The sequence below is a fragment of the Triticum urartu genome, chromosome 2A (assembly GCF_056163025.1).
Source record: "Triticum urartu cultivar PI428250 chromosome 2A, HENAU_Tu73, whole genome shotgun sequence".
NCBI classification, from domain to species: Eukaryota; Viridiplantae; Streptophyta; class Magnoliopsida; order Poales; family Poaceae; genus Triticum; species Triticum urartu.
The window spans coordinates 224772579-224799217 of NC_141874.1; the positions used below are offsets into that span (position 1 = coordinate 224772579).

General features: G+C 42.3%; 1 protein-coding gene across 1 annotated transcript; it reads left to right on the top strand.

Annotated features, from left to right (window-relative positions):
• The first annotated feature begins 252 nt into the window (after nt 1-252).
• Nucleotides 253-2612, top strand: LOC147984658 (uncharacterized). The gene is made up of 3 exons (XM_087541202.1): nt 253-604; nt 755-1194; nt 1893-2612. Exons 1-3 carry the CDS (start codon nt 253-255, stop codon nt 2610-2612), a joined length of 1512 nt encoding a protein of 503 aa, XP_087397328.1.
• The last annotated feature ends 24027 nt before the right edge of the window (nt 2613-26639 follow it).

Consider the following 26639-nt stretch of genomic DNA (forward strand, 5'->3'; position numbering starts at 1 on the left):
TTGGATGTTGCTCATCTCAGTTGTGTTGTCTTGGGGAAAACAAATAATAGGATGACGCGGGGAGGCAGCAGTAGTGCCGCTTGTGAGGATGTCCCTGTTCGCCGTTCCGCGCGACAGGCAGGGCACTCTCCCGAGCCGTATGTTCCACCACCACCTCCACCGCCAAATCCACCCTCCACCAAGCAAATTTTATGCATGTTTGAGGAAAGAAGGAATAATGATCTGGTCGAAATATTAAGTAGTGTGCAAGCTATGGTTGGGCAGAATGGAAATCAGAACGGTCATCACTCCAAACTGTCAGATTTTCAGCGAACCAAGCCGCCCAGTTTCAGTCAGGTCATTGATCCCTTGGATGCAGATGATTGGTTACGAACTATCGAGAAGAAGCTTGAGGTTGCTCGTATTGAAGAGGATGAGAAGGTTCCATTTGCAACACATTATCTCAAAGGAGCTGCCGCTACATGGTGGGAAAATGCAAAAGCCATGTGGCTTGCTGATCAGGATATCACTTGGGCAAAATTCAAAGATCACTTTCGTAAATACCATATTCCTGCTGGTATTATGAAGGTTAAGCAACGTGAATTCCTCGCGCTCATCCAAGGAAGTTAGTCTGTGAGTGAATATTTGCATAAGTTCAATCATTTGGCACGTTACTCCCTCTATGATGTGGCCACAGAAGAAAGAAAGATTGACCGATTTCTTGGAGGATTAAACCAGCATCTCTGGTGCACACTCAGTATGTTTGATTCTCTAGATTTCCAAACTCTGGTAAACAAGGCCCTCATTGTTGAAAGGGAGCACAAGCTCATACATGACAACCAACTTTCCACTAACGATCACAAGTGCAAGTTCGAGCCTAGGAAAGAAGTTCAGCCAGTGCAAAAGGCTCGTACTTGGCATCATACTCAAGTAGAGTACAAGCCCAATTGGCAGCAGAATGTTAACAAAACCACTACACAAGTCAAGAATGTTGTGACCAACCTGGTGCGAGAAGAGTGCCAGTGCAACAATTCTTGTTTCAGTTGTGGACAAACCGGACATTATGCCAGGCAGTGTCCCAAGAGCGGCAAGACTAATGCTCCATTTAGGCCACAAGTCAACTTTATGGGGCCACACCCATCCAGCAACACATCACTGGGCAAGTCCATCACCTCTCCGCAGACGAAGCCCAAGAGAACCCCGAAGTCGTCATTGGTATGTTTTATGTTAATAGCATACCCGCCATAATTCTATTTGACACAGGGGCTTCCCACTCTTTTATTTTGCGGAGTTTTGCTGCCCAAAACAAATTTTCTTGTTTGATTTTGAGCAAGAATATGCTGGTACAATCCCCAGGATCTCTGCTCACAAGCAATCTGGTCCGTCGTAATCTCGAAATCAATATCAACAGAGTCGGATTTCCAACTTCCTTGATAGTAATTGAATCTGCCAAATTGGACATTATCTTGGGAATGAATTGGTTGACCAATACCAAGTATGCATTAACTACGTGACCCGAGAAGTCACCTTGACAAGTCAAGAAGGACAGACTACAAAATTCTATGCCCGCAGAAGCATACCCAAGAAAGAAATGGTCTTCACCGTTGTTGCTGGTGAATTGGAATTAATTCTTGTGGGGCAGTGAGTTTCCCGATGTCTTCCCAGAAGAACTGCCAGGCATGCCACGAAACCGAGAGCTTGATTTTGCAATAGATCTTGTGCCCGGAACTATACCGATACACAAGAAATATTATCGGATGCCTTCGTCAGAATTAGTGGAGTTAAAGAAACAACATGATGAGATGCTCCAAAAAGGTTATATCTGACCCAACTCTTCACCATGGGGATCACCCGCAATATTCATGGATAAGAAGGATGGCAGTCTTTGGATGTGTGTGGATTACTATCAACAGAATGATGTCACTGTCAAAAACAAATATCCACTGCCCAGGATTGACGACTTATTTGATCAACTTAGTGGGGCAAAGGTATTCTCCAAAATTGATTTAAGGACAGGGTACCACCAACTCAAGATTAAAAATGAAGATATTCCTAAGACCACGTTCACTACCAGGTATGGTCTTTACGAATATACCATCATGTCCTTCGGCCTCACCAATGCCCCTGCTTTCTTTATGTATATGATGAATAAAGTATTCATGGACTTCCTAGATAAATTTCTGGTGGTTTTCATCAATGATATCCTCATATACTCAAAAATTGAAGAAGAGCACAAGGAACACCTCAGAGCTGTCTTACAGAGACTCCGTGACCATCAGCTATACGCCAAATTCAGTAAATGCGAGTTTTGGCTCAAGCAAGTTGGATTTCTTGGGCATATACTATCAGCAGAAGGTAGAGCCGTGGATCCAAGCAAGGTGAAGGACGTGCTTGATTGGCTGGCACCCACGACAGTATCCCAAATCCAGAGTTTCCTTGGGTTAGCCGGATACTACCGTCGTTTCATTGAAGGTTTCTCTAAGATTGCCAAGCCAATGACAGAGCTTCTCAAGAAAGATAAGAAATTTGAATGGATTCAGGATTGTAAGAAAAGTTTCAATGAGCTGAAAACCAGACTGATAACGACACCTGTGTTGACTCTTCCAGACATCTACCGCAGCTTTGATGTGTAATGTGACGCTTCCATACAAGGTCTCGGATGAGTACTTATGCAAGAAGGCAAGGTGGTAGCATATGCATCTCAACAGTTACGCCCCCACGAAGGGAAGTATCCTACTCATGATCTGGAATTAGCCGCGGTGGCTCATGCCCTAAAAATCTGGAGGCACTATCTCACTGGAAAGAGGTGTCAAATATTTACTAACCACAAAAGCCTCAAGTACATCTTTACTCGGCCAGATTTAAACCTCCGCCAACGAAGATGGATTGAGTTAGTCAAGGATTATGATCTTGGAATTAATTATCACCCGGGTAAGGCCAACGTGGTTGCCGATGCACTCAGTCGAAAGCCTGTCAGTCTGAATGCCATGATGGAATCCTTGCCTCCCGAACTTCAGGAAGAGATTACCCAGCTCCACCTGGTCATAGTTGATGCGGGTCTTGCTAATATTATGGAAATTACTCCTACCCTCGAGGATGAGATCCGCAAGGCCCAGCCAAATGACCCAGTGCTACAAAAACATGCCAGGCGTATGTTGGCAGGACAGACCCCAGATTTTTCTAAGGATCAGTAAGGTACACTAAGGTTCCACGGAAGGATTTGTGTACCAAATCAAGCCGACTTAAGGAAGAGGATACTATCAAAAGCACATGAATCTTCATACTCTATTCACCCTGGAGGCATGAAAAAGTATGAAGACCTTCGGCAGATATTCTGGTGGGATGGGATGAAGAAGGATATCGCCTATTTTGTGGCCTGTTGCGACATATGCAACAAAGTGAAGGCAGAACACCAGAAATGAGCCGGACTCCTCCAACCATTGCCCTTTCACAATGGAAGTGGGATGATGTTTTAATGGATTTTATCACAGGGCTGCCAAAGACTCAGCGAGGCAAGACACAATATGGGTCATAGTGGGCACCTTAACCAAGGTAGCTCATTTTATTCCCATCAAAACCACATACCGAGCCAATCAACTCGCACAATTGTATGTGTCCAGAATAGTCAGTCTGCAAGGAGTGCCTCGAACAATCACTTCCGACCGGGGTCACTATTTACCTCCGCTTTCTAGTCACGTCTCCATCAAGCTTTGGGGACAGCCCTAAAATATAGTACCGCTTATCATCCTCAGATCGATGGACAGACTGAGCGGGTAAACCACATACTCAAAGATATGCTTCGAGCATGTGCCTTGGCCTAAGGGCCTAAATGGGGAGACTGTCTGCCGTATGCCGAGTTCTCCTACAATAACAGTTTCTAGGCCAGTTTAAAGATGTCACCTTATGAGGCTCTGTATCGCCGTAAGTGCCGCACTCCGTTGAATTGGTCTCAAACCGGAGATAGCTGTATTTTCGGAACAGATCTCATGATGGAAGCCAAAAAGCAAGTCAAGGAAATCCGAGACCGATTGCAATTAGCCAAATCCCGACAGAAGAGTTACTATGATGCAAAACACCGACATATCAGTTTTGAGCCCGGAGAGCATGTATACCTCCGAGTCACTCCTATGAAAGGAGTCAAGAGGTTTCAGACTCGTGGAAAATTGGCACCCAGGTTTATTGGTCCATTCACAGTTATGTCCAGAATGGGTACTGTTGCATATCAGTTGGAACTACCCCCAGAATTGTCAGAAGTTCACAATGTGTTCCATGTCTCACAGTTGAGACGATGTATATCGCCGCCCGAGAAAAAGACGGCTATGACAGAAATAGAGTTGGCTAAGGATTTAACTTATGAAGAGAGACCGTTCAGAATTTTGGATGAGATAGAAAGCGTCACTCGTAGTAAAACAAGAAAATTTTACAAGGTTGAGTGGGAGCATCACACAGAGGCAGAAGCAACATGGGAACAAGAAGAATTTCTAAAGGCAAACTATCCAGATTTTTTTCCTGAGCAACTAGAATCTCAAGGACGAGATTCATCCTAAGTGGGGGAGGTTTGTGACAGCCTGGTTTTTGTCCTCTCTTCTTTTTCTGACTTTTATTTGGTTTTGATTTGAATTTGAAGTTTTGAATCATTTCAGTTGGACTTAACACTTGGGCATCACTTTGATTTTCACCCAAGTGACTCATCCCTCTCCCTAGCCATCTTTTTTTCCCTAGTCAACCTCAAAATAATATTATGGATATATTTCTTAAATGAAAAATATTCATTTTCTTCTCCAAAACCCTAACCAGCCACTTGTGTTCCAAAGCAACCCTAATTTTTCTTGCCCCCAAAAATCTGAGAAAATTCCCAAATATTCTTTGAACCCTAGGGCACCTTCCTGAGCAAAAATATTGCCTCACTTTTTGGAATATTTTTGCTAAAGAAAATATTTTTAGTTCTGGACAGAAATGGTAGTTTTTACAGCAACTACCACTTTACTTGCTCCAATGCTGTTGAATTCTCTTGTGCATCACTACCTTCCTAGATGATTGCTAGCCTCCAAAGTTCAGCTCTCAACCCCCACTGGTTTGACCACAATTAAATCTCAAAGTTACTATCCATAAACTTACCAGGAAGTAATACTCCAACTTATAGCACCTAAGCTCGACTCAAACCATTGGCACAACATTAACCACTAAGGAATACACGCCAGACATGAAATTGGGGCAGACATGGCTCTATGCCGAAGTGCACGCGGAGACCATTCGTGTGCATGATGCCAGCCTGCTAGCGGACACACTCTGAGTGCCGCCGAGCACTCTGTGTGTCGCCTGCTCGCTTCCCCGGCTACCGCACCATGCCAAACCTCGCCATCATCACCATATCTACTCCCTTAACTCCCGCTTGGCGCTCGGCTACGCCGGAGCTAGCCGCAGCGAGCACGGGCGCAGTCCGGCCAACAGAACAGTGCACCACGCACTGTGTTCGTCGCCACCCCCCTCGATCATGTGCTCATCGCCTCTCACTCATAGTGCCCGCGTGAGCTGCATCGCCTTCCCCCTCGCTCACTGACGCCGTTCGTCGCCGGGTGCCGTGTCCAGGTGTTCTTCGGCGGAGCCCGAACCCCTCACCTCGCTCGCCTATAAATCTAGCCCTCCCCGGCCCTCTCGAGCATCACAAACCCACCTCACACACTCCATAAGACCGTAGGAAGCCGTAGCCCGGCCGGGCAGGCCTCGGGCCGCTGTCCCCGAGCTCGAGGTCACCGACGATCCCCTTGATTCGCGCCCACCATTCTAATCCCTCCCGTGCTCAAGCTACTCTTCCAGAGCCTCCGCCGTGCTTCAGTGGTGTCGTTCGTCCCGGTTGAAGCTACTGGAGAAGCCTCTGGTCGCCATCATCTCCAACTCCGGCGACCTCTGCTCTCTGCCACCGCTGGAGAGGCTCGTTCTGACGCCGTCCGACCACTCCTAGCTAATCTACGGGTACGAGCAGGTGTGTCTCGGTCTCCTCTCTTGATCTATCCCTCTAGCCCCGGCCAAGATGCCCTTCTCGCTGGCGTGTGCTCCGGCCGAGCCTCGCCGTGCTCTGTTTCCCTCTCCCCCTCCCTCTCACCTGACCAGTGGGGCCCGCTGTCAGCCACTCTGGCCGCACCCGAAGCGGTATGAGTGGTGGCGCCCCGTGGGTTTACGTCTTCGATGTCACCCCCCCTAGATATGTTTTTATTTAAATCAAATTCAAATCTAAACAGAGAGCTTCAAACCGCCACAACGTTTTAACCCTAAGTCCAAATGAATTGATTCTTTTTGCATTAGGTTCTTTATGAAAATATTTAGCAGCTCGCCAAAAATGAGATCTTTGCCTGCTGTCTAGATTTTCTGGTGAATTTCATAGTGTTTCTTGATGTTTTCTTTTTAAGTTTTTAATTGTTTTCAGAAGGTGAAGCTTGTCTTGAGGATCACCAGGAGGAGTGTGAACCTCATCTGCACTAAGGCAAGCCATAGCAACATTTTCATGGTGCCATTGCAATATTTGTGATTTTTTTCAACTTGAATGAATGATTTAGTTCATTCATTTAAATCACTAAAATAAATATATGTTTATTATGTTGAATGCTTGTTTATGTTAATATGTTTTGTTTACAGAAGGTTAAAGCTAACTAAGTTAGTTCAAGTCATTAGAAATAATATTTGATTATGAAGAAATAATTTGGTTATGAAAAAGAATTATTTTGGGTTAATATTTTCTTGGGTGAGAAAATAATTATACTAAGTTATTGTCATGGTTAAGTTTGCTGAATAAACATAACAAGAAAAGTGTTATGAGTTTCTGATAGGAACGGTTAGTGATTGATATAGTTGATCCATTATTTTTATGATAAGTGCTGCATGTTATATGATTGCATTTTCATGGCATATCATGACACCGGTTATTTTTACTTTAAGTTGAACTTGATAATAACTCAACTTGAACATATCGTTGATCGGGTCATGGTGCCACTGAATCGAGTTTTTCCCCAGTGCAACCAAATTTGCCTTTGTGGGAAGGCCTTTATTCGGTCCGTTGTCATGCCTCTGGTCGGTGCCTCCAACGAGCGAAGGTTATGGGCATGCGTTGCCCTGGCCCAGTAAGCAGACATAACCTTGTGGGACAGTTGTTGTGATGGTACCTTGTCCCCGTTTGTGACCGTTTATGTTTTTGCCACGACGGTGGTCGTTGGTGTCTTTGGTAGACACGGGGCCACCCATGAATTAGCCCAGTGGGGAGTTAGTCGGAGTGGCCGGGAGAGTGTCATGGCAATGGAAGGGTTTTGTCGGAATGTCGTTGGTCAACCCGAATGGGAGTACGAGGCCATGGATTCCGTGGTGTGGGTACAGTGCGCTACCTCTGCAGAGTGTATTTAATCTATAGAGTCGAGTCCATGGTTACGGACACACTCGAAAGTAGGTCGCACCATGGGTCAACATTTAAATAATCTTGCACACTAAAGTTAATAACATTGCACATTTGGGAAGAGGATGGTTGAGAAACCTTTTTGATTATGGAGACCAAGTTGTTGGTCAGTTTGTGATCCAAGAAAGATCACCGTTTGGTTACGAGGTAACCAGTTTAAAGGCCAAGATGTTGGTCCGTTTGTGGTCCGAGAAAGATCACTGCTTGGTTACGAGGTAACCCGTATGGTAAGCAAGTCCGAGGGACTTGAGGCACGAGATTTCATTCACTGCATCACTAGTATGTTCATGCATTGATGATAACCTGCTTAATATCATCATATTGTTTGTCATTATGTTTATGCTTGTTGTGAGCTTGCAAGTACATTCAATGTACTGACCTGGCGTGTCATGCCAGATTTCAGGAAAGTCTCATTGGAACGGAGTGTTTTCCAAGTCTAGATCGTGTCCACATTGGTGTCCCTGTGCTATGGAGTTCCGCTACGTCGCCGTTCCGTTGCCGAGTAGTTGTCATGATCGAGGCCCCCTTTGTGTTCATTAAATAATGTACATATTGTTCAACCGCACCATGTGTGCCACTTGGCCTCACAACTTGTTGTAATATGAACTATGTTCCGCTAGCATCAATAAAATGGTTGTTTTCTGTACCAAGATGTTGTGTGTTACTAGAAGACAAGATCTCTGGGCTGGCAATGCAAGGTACACTAGTTTCTCTGAGCCGGGGTGCCACACTATGCACGTTACATGTCTTTCCAAGGCTTTACTTGTTATTCTTCATATGTTTATCTAAAGCTTTGATGTATATTGTCATCAATTACCAAAAAGGGGGAGATTGAAAGCCCAAGTGCTCCCTGGGTGATTTTGGTAATCAATGTCAACATATCTCTTGTTGAACTAATATTTTCATCTAGTATATTTCAGATGAGTTCAACGGTGGAGTGGCATGGACAAGAGGATGTGGAACCCTTTCAAGAAACTAAGGGCAAGGATTGGCAAGATATCAAGACTCTACATTTTCATTTTAGTGATCAAAGATCACATTGAGTCCATAAGAAAAGCCAATACTATTAAAAGGGTATGAGGTGTTGCTTAATGGCTTGCTTGCTCAAAGTGCTTAGTGATATGCTCCAAAGCCCTCAACCACTTTCTCATTTCCACATATGTCCCAAATCAAAACTCAAACTCGGCCCCACCAATTTGATCTATCCAGCGCCACCGAGTTCATTTGACATAGCCACTACCAGAAACCCTAATCAGTTCGGTCTCACCGGTGGGATCTCGGTCTCACCGAGATGGGCTTGTAAACTCTCTGTTGCTTGTTGCAATCCTTTCGGTCTCACCGAGATATGCAATTGGTCCCACCGAGTTTGCTTGACCAACTCTCTGTTTTGCTTATTACCAAAATCGGTCTCACCGAGTTTGTGTAATTGGTTAAACCAAGTTGACGTTTTACCCTAACACTAGCACATCGGTCCCACCAAGTTGATCATATCGGTCCCACCAAAAACTCTAACGTTCACATTTTGAACCAAATTGGTTTGACCGAGTTTCTCGATTCGGTCCCACCAAGTTTGGTAAATTGTGTGTAACGGCTAGATTTTGTGTGGAGGCTATATATATACCCCTCCACCCATCCTCCATTCGTGGAGGGAGCCATCAGAATGTTCCTACACTTTCAACATTCATTTTCTAAGAGAGAACCATCTAGTCATGTGTTGAGACCAAGATATTCCAATCCTACCACAAGAATCTTGATCTCTAGCCTTCCCCAAGTTGCTTTCCACCCAAATCATCTATCCACCAAATCCAAATCAGTGAGAGAGAGTTGAGTGTTGGGGAGACTATCATTTGAAGCACAAGAGCAAGGAGTTCATCATCAACACACCATCTATTACCTTTTGGAGAGTGGTGTCTCCTAGATTGGTTACGTGTCACTTGGGAGCCTCCGTCAAGATTGTGGAGTTGAAACAAGGAGTTTGTAAGGGCAAGGAGATCGCCTACTTCGTGAAAATCTACCCAAGTGAGGCATGTCCTTTGTGGGAGATGGCCATGGTGGGATAGACAAGGTTTATTCTTCGTGGACCCTTCATGGGTGGAGCCCTCCGTGGACTCGCGCAACCATTACCCTTCGTGGGTTGAAGTCTCCATCAATGTGGATGTACGATAGCACCACCTATTGGAACCACGCCAAAAATCTTCGTGTCTCCAATTGTGTTTGCATTCTCCAATCCCATCCCTTTACATTCTCGCAAATTGCATGCTTTACTTTCCGTTGCTCATATACTCTTTGCCATGCTTGCTTGAAATGTATTGTGAATGTTTAAACTTGTGCTAAAACTCCACCTTAACTTAATGAAATTAAAAACTACTACTTTTCTTCATTGAGGGTCTAATTCCCCCCTCTAGACACCTCTTCTCGATCCTTTCATGTGTGGATGAAGTTTTCCAGATAATATTTCAATAAGTCTCAAGTATCTAAGCTTGGGGATGCCCGGTAGGTATCCCACCTTTCTTCATCAACAATTATCATTAGTATCAGTTGATCCTAAGTTTTTGCTTCTTCACATGATGTTTGCTATTGTTGAAATGTCATTTTATTTTGTTTTGCATGATGTTTTAATAAAATACTTAGATCTGAAAGTTTTAAATAAGAGAGAGTCCTCAATTATCTACCCATTTACATAACTACTCGCTTGATCTTCACTTATATTTTTTGGAGTAGCTTTTCATTTACTCTTGTGCTTCACTTATATCCTATGAGTAAATTGTTGAATGAATTGAATATCATGAAGTTGAAATTATATGTTTATATCATTCCTAGTAGTAGCTTCACATTGGGTTTAGAAATTGAAATCTTTTGAAGCTTGACAATCACAATATTGGTCATACAAGCAATTCATGAATGATTAGTATAAGGAAGAGTACTTTCACATACAAATATATTATCTTGGACATCTTCTATGATTGTGAATACCCATTAATTATTTTCAAACTTGAGCAAATTAGTTGAAGTTGGACAAGGAATACAATGTAATTAGTTATGTTTGGGTATATTTGCATAGAAGTTATATTGTCATGGATCCTCCAACATGTGGTGTTTGCGTAGGTTCTTTTGCTAGCCAAAACTTCGTACTAAGTAGAGATACTACTTGTGCGTCCAAAAACCCTTGAACCCAGTTTCTTGCCATGAGTGTCCACCATACCTACCTATGGATTGAATAAGATCCTTCAACTAAGTTGTCATCGGTGCATAGGGCAATAAAAATTGCTCCTAAATATGTTTGATCTTTTATTGTAAGGGAAAATAGAGCGTTGTACGAACTTGTGATGACAAAGTAATAAAAGTGACAGACTGCATAATAATGGTTGCTATCATAAGGGGCAATAACATGATGTTCCTTTTCATTAAGAACTTGGGCATCCAAATAAAAAGCGCACGACAACCTCTGCTTCCCTCTGTGAAGGGCCTATCTTTTACTTTTCAGTATTTACTTTTATGCAAAGAGTCAATGGTATACATCCCTATTAAACCTCAATTATTCTCTAGTTGGGAAGCATCATGTGGTGGGGAAAGATCTAGGCACATATGACCAGTCAAATATATTTGATCATGATTTATTATTGGTGACAATTATCTCTATGATAAATGAGTTGGGAGGTGAAATATTAAGCCCCTATCTTTCTTTGTGTTCGATGGATGCCATTTGTTCTAAGAATATGCTTTGCGTAGTAGCAATCATGGAAGACTATATGATGATTGAGTATGTGGAGCTCTTACTTAGACTCTGTTGAATAAGTTGAATTGCAATTGTTTGGTGACTAAGAATGTAGGTTGTTTAGTTTCAAGAGAATTCATTGTTTGAACCTTAACATGTGAATTGGTTGCTACATCAACATGAAAAGTTTTACGAGAAAGAGTTGATGTTATGATGCTAGGAAAAGTGTTTGAAATTATCATTGATCAAACTTGTGCACTTTGCTAGCATTCACACTTCACAAATTATTTCTTTTATCATTTACCTACTCGAGGACGAGTAGGAATTAAGCTTGGGGATGCTAATATGTCTCCAACGTATCTATAATTTATGAAGTATTCATGCCATGTTTACAATAATTTATATGGTTTTGGTATGATTTGCATGGAACTAACCCGGACTGACGCTGTTTTCAGCAGAACTACCGTGGTGTTGTTTTTTGTGCAGACATGGAAGTTATCCAAGTGAGCTGAAACTTTTTGATGATTTGTTTTGGAACAAAAGAGACCCACAAAGCTTCATGGAAGGACCAGAAGGTGAAGGAGTAGGGAACAAGACACCGGGGCGCGCCTGGTGGCCCCGGCTTTCCCCGGTGGGTAGTGCTCAACTTGAGGCCCATCTTAGCGTGAAACCAACGCCAAAAATCCTATAAATAGAGAAACCATCAGAAAAAACCCTAGATCAGAAGTTCTACCGCGGCAAGCCTCTATAGACACGAAAAGCCAATCTAGACCCCATTCCAGCACTCCGTCGGAGGGGGCAATCATCACCGGTGGCCATGTTCATCATCCCGGCGGCCACCATGATGAGGAGGGAGTAGTCCACCCTCGGGGCTAAGGGTTTGTACCAATAGCTATGTGTTTAATCTCTCTCTCTCTCTCGTGTTCTTGATGGCACGATCTTGATGTATCATGGGCTTTGTTAATATAGTTGGATCATATGGTGTTTTCTCCTCTCTATCTTATTGGGATGAATTTAGTTTTCCCTTTGAGATTTCGTTTTATCGGATTGAGTACTTTTATGGATTTGAGAGCACTTGATATATGTCTTGCATATGAATACCCCTGGTGACAATGGGTATTATTTTGATTCACTTGATATATGTTTTGGAACTCAACTCGCGGATTCCCGTGGTGACATTGAGGTAATATACGCATGGGGTTGATGCACGTTCTTGTCTTTGTTTCTCCGGTAGAAATCTTGGGGCACTCTTTGAGGTTCCTTGTGTTGGATTGAGTATTATGAATCTGAAATTATTTGGTGTTATTTTATTACGAACTCTTGGATAGATCGATCGGAAAGAATAGCTTCAAGGTGGTTTCATACCCTACAAACAATTTCTTATTATGTTCTCTGCTAGATAGGAACTTTGGAGTGATTCTTCGTTGCACGTTGAGGGATGGTTATATGATCCAATTATATTAGGATTGTTGAGATATTGCACTAGCGAAAGTACGGACCCTAGGCATCATTTTCAAGCATTGCAATACCATTTTTGTGCCCGTTTACCATTTGCTACCTTGCTGTTTTTATTTATTCAGGTTATAAAAATATATTTCTACCATCCATATTACACTTTTATCACCATCTCCTCGCCGAACTAGTGCACCTATACAATTTGCCATTATATTGGGTGTGTTGGGGACACAAGAGACTCTTTGTTATTTGGTTGCAAGGTTGTTTGAGAGAGACTATCTTCATCCTACACCTCCCACGGATTGATAAACCTAGGTAATCCACTTGAGGGAAAATTGCTACTGTCCTAAAAAACTCTGCTCTTGGAGGCCCAACACGTGTCCACAAGAATAAGGTTGCGTAGTAGACACCAGGAACCATAGCAATCTCCGAGGTATAGATACATTTTCTTCTCATAAATGGTAGTAATGTTGTGTCAACAGCAGCTGGATCGCCTTTCACCATCATTGGATAGTTTTCTCCAACGAAGAGCGAGTTTCCTCCAAGACTATCAATACTAAATTAGGGAGAAGGTGTTGGCGCTAGCACACTAGTATCCATCTCGAATACCCTGCAACGGATGTTGGAATAGGTCCAGAGAGTGCGACCATGGGAGACAACACCTGCTTCCTTAATTACATCAGAAGTGCTCTGTATACAGACAAGAAGAGGTGATCCATCAGAGTAAGTTGCCAGGCTCCACTAAGTATATAGATCCTGCTCGTCCTCATGCTCGTGATCATCACCATCGTCATGTCCCCCTTGGTTATAAATTTTTTCAAGTATAGGTGGTGGAATGTTCACAGGACCTTGGAAACACAAGAAGCTTAATTAGTAAAGGGAAACTAGCTAACCCGCATCCATGTGGATGAAACAATTATATTTACGGTGGAAGACGAACATACCGAAAGCATCAGGATTCCATGCAAAAACAGTGCCACGAGTGGTGGCAGCAAACACAAAACCCTCGTATTGAATTGCATCACAGTACACATCTGTGTATAGAAACTGATTTTTGAGCAATATCCATCAAGTCGAAGTATGAAGGATGGAAACAAGCTTGTCGAAGATAATCAGAACACAAGCATTCCTACACTACTAGGGAAAAGCCTATACACAGAATCTTACCAGCAGCGCGCTTTAAAATCAGGCGCTGCTGCTAAGTAGCAGTAGAGCGGGTTTTTAACCCTCGCTACTACTAAGTTGATAGCAGTAGCACTGGTTTTTTACCCTCGCTACTACTAAGCGGTCTCTACCGCGCCCCCCGGTACATGCCATAGTAGTAGCGCGGGTTTTTAACCCTCGCTACTACTAAGTTGATAGCAGTAGCGCTGGTTTTACCCCTCACTACTACTAAGCGGTCTCTATCGTGCCCCTGGGCCATGCCATAGTAGTAGCGAGGGTTATAAACCCTACCAAGTTTTTACCCCTCGCTACTACTAAGAGGTCTCAACCGTGCCCCTCCGGGACATGCCATAGTAGTAGCAAGGGGTAAAATCCCTCGCTACTACAAAAGGTCCCATTTTGAAACTCTACCCCCCCCCCCCCCCCGTGGATCGCCTTTTCGGTTTTGTAAAAAGCAAAAGAAAATGATAAATACTTCAAAAATTAAAATCCTTCGAGATGTAGTTATGTTACTACATCTACTAGTTAGGAAAATTTAAAAACTTAAATTTGGACATGTTTTGCAAAAAGTGTAGGGAAAATGTAAAACGGCTATAACTTTTGCATACGATGTTAGAAAAAAACGTACAATATGTCAAAATGTTTCAAAAATTAAAATCCTTCGAGATGTTGTTATGTTACTACATCTACTAGTTAGGAAATTTAAAAACTTAAATTTGGACATGTTTTGCAAAAAGTGTAGGGAAAATGTAAAACGGCTATAACTTTTGCATACGATGTCAGAAAAAAACGTATAATATATCAAAATGTTCAGCACGAAAATCCGCATACGATTGAGACCGCCTATGGCCTGTTTGCAAATTTTTAGAATCCTCAAATTCTAAAAGGAAAAAAAGTTATGCTCAAATTTCAGTTTTTTTTAATTTTGGTCAAATCTGGTCAAACTGTGGTCAAACTACTTATTCAAGAAGTATTAGTGTTACTAAATAATTATTCAAGAATATTAGTGGTACTAAATAATTATTTCAGTTTTTTGGAATTTTGGTCAAATCTGGTCAAACTGTGGTCAAACTTTGGTCAAAATGTGGTCAAACTCCTTATTGAAGAAATATTAGTGTTACTAAATAATTATTGTATTTTAGGACAATAGTTTTAAACTCAAACAGCGCAATGTGTGACTTCATGCTCAAGCTAAACTCCCGAGGGTTAATAGGATTGACATCTTACTATTGTCAGGAAAACAACAAGTACAGACTTGGAATCGAGGGAGAATAGAACCCGAAAGTTAAGCGTGCTCAGGCTGGAGTAGTGAGAGGATGGGTGACCGTCCGGGAAGTTAGATGATTTAGAATGATGAGGGGTGATTAGAGATTAAATTGAGCAGCGATGAGGGTGATTAGAGATTAGAGGTTAAAATAATTCAAAATTTGAAAATTCGCGCAAAAAATTCGAAAAAAAAATTCCGGGGGTTAGTAGTAGCGGGTTTTTACCCATGCTACTACTAACGGACGTAGTAGTAGCGCGGGTGGCACCCGCGCTGCTGCTATACGTTAGCTGTAGCGCCGGCCCCCGCGCTACTAATAGGCCCAAAACCCGCGCTGCTGCTAGGTTTTTCCCTAGTAGTGCTATAACCCCAAGAGCGGTTGGGAATTCGACAAATTGCTATCTTCTGTTGATGACAATCACCATGATCGTAGAAGAACGTACGTACAATACCTGTGTGCTCAGCCTCTCGGCAGTCTGAGATTTTTGCAAGTGGAACCCGGTGACGAGTGTACACATTCACAAGTTCCCACTCGCAGTAGTACCCAATATAAACAACCCAATCTCCATTTGCGCCTACCCAAGCCTTACCCTCAAGTGATGGCATCTTAACATCACACATATCATTATTAAGCAGCAACAATTTGCACAAGGCGAGGATTCCATCGTCCGCGCGCCAGTGAGTAGGGTCACGGCGAAGAAGAGAGGGGAGATCAAATCGCTCCTGGACCCTTGGGTTCTTTGTAATGATGTTATTAGTTCAGTCGAGAATGGTCTTGAACGAACCTGCCATGCTAGCCGAGGTGATGACATCGCACCGATTAATGAGTTCCTCCACCACGTCATCTTTCAGATCAGGGCAAGAATAACGGGGTCATTTCCGGCCTGTTCCCTCCACGGAGAAGACAACCGAACAATGGCAGAAGGAAGGGTGAAGGAAAATGGAGGAGGGAGGAAGAGCGTGCAACAGCAGTTCCAAATCGAGAGGGAAAGGCGAAGAGGCAATGGACGGTTGCCACGGTACACGAAGAGGTGCCCCGGCCTATATAGATGTCTGTTCAGAAATTGCAAAAAGGACTCACCGTCGTCTCACTGACATGTTGGAACGGGACCACATGTCAACTAAACATGGTGTGTCATTTCTCATGCAAAATGCGATCTGGCTGCGTTGGCCCGAGGTGCCGCATTAGTTCTTGACTTTATTTTTTAATGGCGTGCCGTTCAGTTTTGAAGCACGACTAATGGGTACTCTATGCAGAGAAAATATAAACTACTCTACCATTACTTCACCTCTAGTACTAGTATCAAAAAATATATATAGGCTGGAGCTTCAGCGCTTTCTTGCTAAGGGCTGAACACTTGCTTCTCACACTATCACCCACTCTCCAGATCTAAAAAAGACGGCCTCTCTCTCCCTCCTCAATGGTGGTCACAGATCCGTTGGGGAAGGAAAGGACGTGCAGCATTGACGCACTCGTCGTCGGTGAGCGAGGTCATGCACTAACGACAAGGTCGTCCTCTCAGACCTAGCACCTACGTGGGATGGACTCCGTCCCCAAGCTCGCTGCCATAGTGTGTACAGAGGACGAAGACCACGAGCGAAGCCACTTCCCGCTGATCCTCAGGTATGCTACCTCTTTTCGAACCATACCCTTGTTCTATTGCCCCATCTACCATGTCGCTGCATGTGGATATTTTCCCACTCCCACCATCTTTAATTTGCTATCCTTTGCTCTGCTGGTCATGCAGACGAAAACCTTAATTTGCACTATTAAAGGAAACCCTACTTCATGCAGACTAATCCATGTCTAGGTCGAATAAGGAAGGGAGAAAGTACTGTCCAAGAGACTAGGCATCGAACTCGTATCTTTGTTGAAAAGGGGAAAATCTGTAGCTAAGGAATGAGTCTCGTGTCTCTTGGTTGAAAATGGTGAAAAGGGTAGAAAGGCATGACAACGCAATACAGAATGACTAGGTCGATCATTTTGTTGTCCTCACATAGGAAAAAGGTGGCTAAAGAGAACAAAAATGGGACGTAATCCACATATGTTGCTTGGATATTTGTTGCTCTGGGCAACCATACCTCCCTCACCGCTCTATGCGTCCGTGGAGGTATATCGTACTGGTGCGCCCACTGTCCAAATGGGCCTCCCATGCTCTTATTGCCACTTTTTTGTTGTTAGTATAACGCCAGCGGTAAAGTCAAGAAATGCTACTACTAAAGTGATGCCACAATTAACTAATGCCGCACTCAGTCTAATGCCACCGATAAATTTAAGCAATACCATTTAATGTCACTGGATTATTTCAGGGTAGCTGTTGATTGTGGATGTATTAAAGATTTTTCAGCTAAGGCATTCTAATACTGTTGCACAGCCAGTATACCAACGATGAAACTTGTTACTACCTTCAGATTTTTGCATTGTTAATGCATATAGATTACATACCTCACTTTCATGAGATAAGTCAAATTTTTTTGTACAGTGTCACCAAAATGCCAAGGCGCTGATGTCATTTTATTTTGGTTAAACTGCACAATAAATTATGAAGACAATAGGAAAGGTCAAGAGCGGGCACCTCCTCCTCTGGTTGTTCCCTCGAGTTAGAAGTTATATTTACCTTGAAGGTACATGGTTTGCAATTTTTTATACTGTCATTAGTTAATAATGCTAGTTACCTTCAGACTTTTGTATTTGTTTTAATGCTCTTGCATAGCTAGTATACCAATGTTGAAACTTGTTACCTTTACATTTTGTATTGTTAATGCTTATAGAAATCTTCCAGTGCTAGCTTATGAAAAACTGTTCAGTAAAACCATTGTACTGTACCCCATAATAAAAAAATTACTCTATTGTTGCACTAGCCACTAGATTAGTGTATATTTGTACTATCTGAATGGGGTTGCATTAACGTATGGACATATATAAAGTGTGGCAAGCTTTCCCAGATATGTGCGCAAGAAAGCTACTACCTGTTTTTCTAATGTAGCGACCCGATCCCAATGGACCGTAGTCTCTGTGCTTAAGTTTCATCCCTGTATCGGTATTGCTGACACAAAGTACTCGAGGATTTATAACAGAGTTCAATCACACACTTATTACATCGAGTGTCTCAGAAAGAGTACTTATTAAAATAATATGGCTGAAGGCCATCTAAATAAGATAATTGCGGAAGCATCAAAGATAAATGAGTCCATCCAACTCCACGGCAATACTGAGTGCATAACAACGACCTGTCGTACCTTACTCTTCGTCTGAAAATTCTGCAACATGATACGTTGCAGCCGTGTAGGTTAGCACATGAAATATGCTGGCAAGATAACACTATAGAGCAATGAACAAAATAACAACTATCACTACATGCATATTTCGCTGGTGGAGGCTCAACAGTTATCATTTGCATAAAGCTAATTTTTTTCCTACAACAAAGGAACATATTTTATTTAACTACAAAGTTTATGACATTATTGAGAAGGTTCCTCCAACTCAATCCCAAAATAATAATTATAACCCAACAATTTCATTAAGCAAAGTGATGAGATCAACTCAATAATTCAAGTACCAGATAGTCAAGATGTCCATAACCGGGGACATGGCTAACCATGATTAGTTTCTACACTCTGCAGAGGTTTGCGCACTTTTCCCCACAAGACTCGACCACATGCATGATCGGAAGATCGAGACATAGTCTTTCTGAAGCATTAACTCTGTACTCTGGGTAGACAGTACCACCTACATCCCCTACATCTGCTAGCCTACCACTGAAAGAGGTCACACAACATACTCAACTATATATGCCAGAGCCCATAATGGCTTGTGGCTGCACACGGAAGTTTCTACCATGAATGACCTTATGATCCTTTTGAGCCTGGGTGGGAAACCATAGGATGATCACACGGGTACTCCGGGATATCCTAGGACAACACTGGATTGCTCCAGGTGCCCCCAACCAATCCACCCAGATGTGTATTAAAGTAGCCACCTTAAGTTTCCCTTAGTTATAAATAACTCATCTTTCATGAATCTCACATACCAATCCACGTCTATGAGCATAGAAAAGTAATGCAATCATAACGTAGTAATACCCGGGGTTTGATATAAGACAATAGGTTCCTACCTCATCAACTACTTCCCAATACCCACATGTTATCAAAGTCCTACTCATGCAATGTTTGATGGTTGAAGCTAATGCATAAAAACTGGTTAATAAAGGGGATATGATCAAAGTGTTACTTGCCTTGCTGATGATCAGAAAACCCTAGATTCGTAGTAGCAAGCTTTGCACTCCGGAAACTCTATTGTGAACAAACAATAGCATACATAAGCACCCAAGGATAAGATGCAATGGTAAAACCAAAAGAAAAGATTCAAACAAAAAGTCCAAGTGAAGAGCTTCGATTTGCAAAAAGAATCAATCGAATCGGACCTACGAAACTCAAACTACAATCAAAAGAAGTTCAAATTCAAATCTTCTTGATACCAAATTTTAAATTTTCAAAATCATGTTCAAGTTGTTTATTTGGACAAAGGGGAATAAGACGAAGATTTTGGCGTTGGTTTCACTAGATTTGGATAAACGAGCAAAAAGTAGTGAGGGTTTGAAGATCAGGGACTAATCTATGATGAAAAATAATTACGGATGGGTCCCTAGCTGGAAATTAAACTAAAAAAAATCTAACGAACGTTCGTTTAACAGAAACTAACGAACGAATTTGTTCGTTAATCGAACGAATCGGGTGAACGCTCTCTATTTAACAAAAGCTAAATAATAAACCAATCTAAATAAAATAAACCGAACATAAAAAACCGGGCGGCTTTTGCGGTTTTACCGGTTCGGAGAAGGGAAACCGGCGGCGGCGGCTCGGTAGCACGGGCGGCGACGGTGCGGCGCGGGAGGCAGCAAGGGTAGTGGCGGTGCGGCGCGGGAGGCGGCGCAGTGCAGCGGGCCGCGGCGGCGCAAGCGGCGGCAGTGACTACGACGACTTGGGCGGCGGGGTTGCTTGGGGAGGAGAGGGACGGCAGTGACGATATTTATAGGGGGCGAGGTGGCTTGGGGAATTGTGTACTTCACAAACAAATTTGTCTATCACTCTGTACAGAATGTTGGCCAAGAGAAGCATCCATATTAGTAGGAAGAACAGATGTTTTTTCTAGATCTTTGCTTTTGGAGCTACATATTTGTATATGATCTGTGAATCATTGAGATGCATTAACATTTTGATATTATGTATGGGAATCGAACTAGTTGGTTGTGAATTTGGGCTACTAATGTGAACATATTACAATGTCAGGCATGTGAGTTTCGTGTGAACATTTCAAACGAATCGGCTCTTACTACTGTGCCCAGCATGATCCTTATTTCCGTATTCTCAGTGTTTACAAGTTACTAATAGTTCCTTATTTCTGTTCGCTCAGTGTTTACAAGTTACTGATCGATCACTAGCTAGCCTACTAATGTGCTCGTCGCAGTTTTAGTTGCGATGCAAGATCTGAAGTGGCAGTTTTTTGAATAAAAATGCCTACCTTTGAAGAAACTGACATGCTGTTCTGAAGAAAATGCCATGCGAATCTGAAGAAACTGCCAGCACAAATGTTCGCAAATGCCTTATTGTTGGGGAACGTAATAATTCAAAAAAATTCCTACAATCACGCAAGATCTATCTAGGAGATGCATAACAACTATACGGGAGAGTGAGTCCACTTACCCTCGTAGACCAAAAGTGGAAGCGTTTAGTAACATGGTTGATGTAGTCAAACGTCTTCACGATCAAACCAATCCAAGTACCGAATGTACGGCACCTCCGTGTTCAGCACACGTTCACCTCGATGACGTCCTTCGAGCTCTTGATCCAATTGAGGACGAGGGAGAGTTCCGTCAGCACGACGGTGTGGCGACGGTGATGATAAAGTTACCGGCCTAGGGCTTCAGCTAAGCACTACAACGATATGACCAAGGTGTGTAACTATGGAGGGGGGCACCGCACACGGCTAAGACAAATCATGGAGTGCCATTGGGGTGCCCCCTGCCCACGTATATAAAGGAGGTAGGGAGAGAGGTCGGCCCTCCTAGGGGTGCGCCAAGTGTAGGGATTCCAACTAGGACTCCCAAGTCCTAGTAGGATTCCCTTTCCTTTTCGGAGTAGGAAAGAAGGAAAGGAGGGAGAGGGGCAAGTAAAGGGGGCCGCGCCCCCACCCCTTGTCCAATTCGGTTTGGGCAGGGGGTAGGCACGCGCCACCTCGTGGCCCTTCTTCCACCTCTCCGCTAAAGCCCAATAAGGCCCATTAACTTCCCCTGGCGAATTCCCGTAACTCTCCGGTACTCCGAAAAATACCCAAATCACTCAGAACCATTCCGATGTCCGAATATAGCCTTCCAATATATCGATCTTTACCTCTCGACCATTTCAAGACTCCTCGTCATGTCTGTGGTCTCATCCGGGACTCCGAACAAACTTCGGTCATTAAGTCACATAACTCATAATATAAATCATCATCGAACGTTAAGCGTGCGGACCCTACGGGTTCGAGAACTATGTAGACATGACTGAGACACATCTCCGGTCAATAACCAATAGCGGAACATGGATGCTCATATTGTCTCCTACATATTCTACGAAGATCTTTATCGGTCAAACTGCATAACAACATACGTCATTCCCTTTGTCATCGGTATGTTACTTGCCCGAGATTCGATCATCGGTATCATCATACCTAGTTCAATCTCGTTACCGGCAAGTCTCTTTACTCGTTCCGTAATGCATCGTCCCGCAACTAACTCATTAGTCACATTGCTTGCAAGGCTTTATAGTGATGTGCATTACCGAGAGGGCCCAGAGATACCTCTCTGGTACATAGAGTGACAGATCCTAATCTCGATCTATGCCAACTCAACAAACACCTTCGGAGACACCTGTAGAGCATCTTTATAATCACCCAGTTACGTTGTGATGTTTGATAGCACATAAGGTGTTCCTCCGGTATTCGGGAGTTGTATAATGTCATAGTCAAAGGAATATGTATAAGTCATGAAGAAAGCAATAGCAATAAAACTAAACGATCAACATGCTAAGCTAACAGCTGGGTCTTGTCCATCATATCATTCTCCTAATGATGTGACCCCGTTCATCAAATGACAACACATCTCTATGGTCAGGAAACTTAACCATCTTTGATTAGCGAGCTAGTTAAGTACAGGCATACTATGGACATTTTGTTTTTTCTATGTATTCACACATGTACTAAGTTTCTGGTTAATACAATTCTAGCATGAATAATAAACATTTATCATGTTATAATGAAATATAAATAACAACTTTGTTATTACCTCTAGGCCATATTTCCTTCAGCTCCACTTGCACTAGAGTCAATAATCTAGTTCACATCGTCATGTGATTTAACACCAATAGTTCACATCTTCATGTGATTAGTTCACATCTCCATGTGACTATACCCAAAGGGTTTACTAGAGTCAATAATCTATTTCACATCTCTATGTGATTAACACCCAAAGAGTGATCATGTTTTGCTTTGTGAGAGAAGTTTAGTCAACGTGTCTGCCACATTCAAGGCCGCATGTATTCTGCAAATTTTCTATGTCTACAATGCTCTACACGGAGCTACTCGAGCCAATCACTCAAACTTTCAATGTGTATCCAGATTGAGACTTTGATTTATCCAGATCAGTGTCAAAGCTTGCATCGACGTAACCCTTTACAACGAACTTTTTGTCACCTCCATAACCGAGAAACATGTCCTTATTCCACTAAGGATTATTTTGACCGTTGTCCAGTGATCCACTACTGGATCACTATTGTACCCTCTTGCCAAACTCATGGTGAGGTACACAATAGGTCTGGTACATAGCATAGCATACTTTGTAGAACCTATGACTGAGACATAAGGAATGACTTTCATTCTCTTTTTATTTTCTGTCGTTGTCATGTTTTGAGTCTTACTCAACTTTACACCTTGCAATACAGGCAAGAACTCCTTCTTTGACTATTCTATTATGAACTACTTCAAAATCTTGTCAAGGTACGTACTCAATGAAAAATCTTATCAAGCGTCTTGATATATCTCTATAGATCTTGATACCCAATATGTAAGCAGCTTCACCGATGTCTTTCTTTGAAAAACTCCTTTCAAACACTTCTTTATGCTTTCCAGAAAATTCTACATCATTTCCGATCAACAATATGTCATTCACATATACTTATCAGAAAGGCTGTAGTGCTCCCACTCACTTTCTTGTAAATACAGGCTTCACCGCAAGTCTGTACAAAACTATATGCTTTTATCAACTCATCAAAGCGTATATTCCAACTCTGAGATGCTTGCACTAGTCCATAGATGGATCGCTGGAGCTTGCGCATTTTGTTAGCACCTTTAGGATTGACAAAACCTTTCGGTTGTATCATATACAACTCTTCTTTAATAAATCCATTAAGGAATGCAGTTTTGACATCCATTTGTCACATTTCATAACATGTGGCAATTGCTAACATGACTTGGACAGACTTTAAGCATCGCTACGGTTGAGAATGTCTCATCGTAGTCACTCCTTGAACTTTTCGAAAACCTTTCGCAACAAGTCGAGCTTTGTAGACAGTAACATTATCGTCAGTGTCAGTCTTCTTCTTAAAGATCCATTTATTCTCTATTTCTTGCCAATCATCAGGCAAGTTAACCTAAGTCCACAGTTTTTTCTCATACATGGATCCCATATCAGATTTCATGGCCTCAAGCCATTTTGCAGAATCTGGGCTCATCACCGCTTCCTCATAGTTCGTAGGTTCGTCATGGTCAAGTAACATGACCTCTAGAACAGGATTACCGTACCACTCTGGTGCGGACCTTACTCTGGTTGAATTACGAGGTTCGGTAGTAACTCAATTAGAAGTCTCATGATCATTATCATTAGCTTCCTCACTGATTGGTGTAGGAATCACTTGAACCTATTTCTGTGATGAACTACTTTCCAATAAGGGAGAAGGTACAATTACCTCATCAAGTTCTACTTTCCTCCCACTCACTTCTTTTCAGAGAAACTCCTTCTCTAGAAAGGATCCATTCTTAGCAACGAATATCTTGCCTTCGGATCTGTGATAGAAGGTGTACCCAACTGTCTCCTTTGGGTATCCAATGAAGACACATTTCTCCGATTTTGGTTCAAGCTTATTAGGTTGAAGCTTTTTCACATAAGCATCGCAGCCCCAAACTTTAAGAAACGACAGCTTAGGTTTATTGCCAGACCACAATTCATATGGTGTCATCTCAACGGATTTAGATGGTGCCCTATTTAACGTGAATGCAGCCGTCTGTAAAGCATAACCCCAAAATGATAGCGGTAAATCAGTAAGAGACATCATAGATCGCACCATATCTAATAAAGTATGGTTACGACGTTCAGACACACCATTACTTTGTGGTGTTCCAGGTGGCATGAGTTGTGAAACTATTCCACAATGTTCTCAAATGAAGGCTAAACTCGTAACTCAAATATTTGCCACCGCGATCAGATCGTAGAAACTTTATTTTCTTGTTACGATGATTCTCAACTTCATTCTGAATTTCTTTGAACTTTTCAAATGTTTCAGACTTGTGTTGATTAAGTAGATGTACCCATATCTACTCAAATCATCTGTGAAGATCAGAAAATAATGATACCCGCCATGAGCCTCAACACTCAACGGACCACATACATCGGTATGTATTATTTCCAATAAGTCAGTGGCTCGCTCCATTGTTCCGGAGAACGGAGTCTTAGTCATCTTACACATGAGGCATGGTTCGCTAGCATCAAATGATTCATAATCAAGTGATTCCAAAAGTCCATCCGCATGGAGTTTCTTCACGCGCTTTACACCAATATGACCTAAACGGCAGTGCCACTAGTATGTTGCACTATCATTATCAACTTTGCATCTTTTGGCATCAATATTATGAATATGTGTATCACTAAGATCAAGATTCAATAAACCATTCACATTGGGTGTATGACCACAGAAGGTTTTATTCATGTAAACAAAATAATAATTATTCTTTGACATAAATGAATAACCATATTGCAATAAAGATGATCCAATCATATTCATGCTCAACGCAAAACACCAAATAACATTTATTTTAGGTTCAACAATAATCCTGAAGGTAAAGGGAGTGTGCGATGGTGATCTTATCAACCTTGGAATCACTTCCAACACACATCGTTACTTCTCCCTCAACCAGTATTTGTTCATTTTGCAACTCCTCTTTCGAGTTACAAATCTTTGCAACTGAACCGTTATCAAATACCCATGGGATACTATGTACAGTATTAAAGTACACATCAATAACATGTATATCAAATGTACCTTTGTTCACTTTGCCATCCTTCTTATCCGCCAAGTATTTGGGGCAATTCCGCTTCCAGTGACCATTTCCTTTGCAGTAGAAGCACTCAGTTTCAGGCTTAGGTCTAACTTTGGGCTTCTTCACGGGAGTGACAACTTGCTTGTCATTCTTGAAGTTCCCTTTCTTTCCCTTGCCCTTTTTATTGAAATTAGTGGTCTTCTTAACCATCAACAATTGATGCTATTTCTTGATTTCTACCTTCACTGATTTCAGCATCGCGATGAGCTTGGGAATCGTTTTCATCATCCCTTGCATATTATAGTTCATCACGAAGTTCTAGTAACTTGGTGATAGTGACTAGAGAATTATGTCAATCACTATCTTATCTGGAAGATTAACTCCCACTTGATTCAAGCGATTGTAGTACCCAGACATTCTGAGCACATGCTCACTAGCTGAGCTATTCTCCTCCATCTTGTAGGCAAAGTACTTGTCAGAGGGCTCATACCTCTTAACACGGGCATGAGTCTAAAATATCATTTTCAGCTCTTGGAACATCTCATATGCTCCATGGCGTTCAAAACGGTTTTTTAAGTCCCGGTTCTAAGCCGTGAAGCATGGTGCACTAAACTATCAAGTAGTCATCATACTGAGCTTGTCAAATGTTCATAGCGTTTGCATCTGCTCCTGCAATAGGTCTGTCACCTAGTGGTGCATCAAGGACATAATTCTTCTATGTAGCAATGAGGAAAATCCTTAGATCACGGACCCAGTCCGCATCATTGCTACTATCATCTTTCAACTTATTTTTCTCTAGGAACATAGCAAAAATAAAACAGGGAGCTATACGCGAGCTATTGATCTACAACATAGATATGCAAAAACTATCAGGACAAAGTTCATGATAAATTAAAGTTCAATTAATTATATTACTTAAGAACTCCCACTTAGATAGACAGCCCTCTAGTCATCTAAATGATCACGTGATCCACATCAACTAAACCATGTCTCATCATCACGTGAGATGGAGTAGTTTTCAATGGTGAACATCTCTATATTGATCATATCTACTATATGATTCACGTTCGACCTTTCGGTCCCAGTGTTCCGAGGCCATATCCGCATATGCTAGGCTCGTCAAGTTTAACCCGGGTATTTTGCACGTGCAAAACTGGCTTGCACCCTTTGTATGTGAATGTAGAGCTTATCACACCCGATCATCATGTGGTGTCTCGGCACGACGAACTGTAGCAACAGTGCATACTCAGGGAGAACACTTGTACCTTGAAAT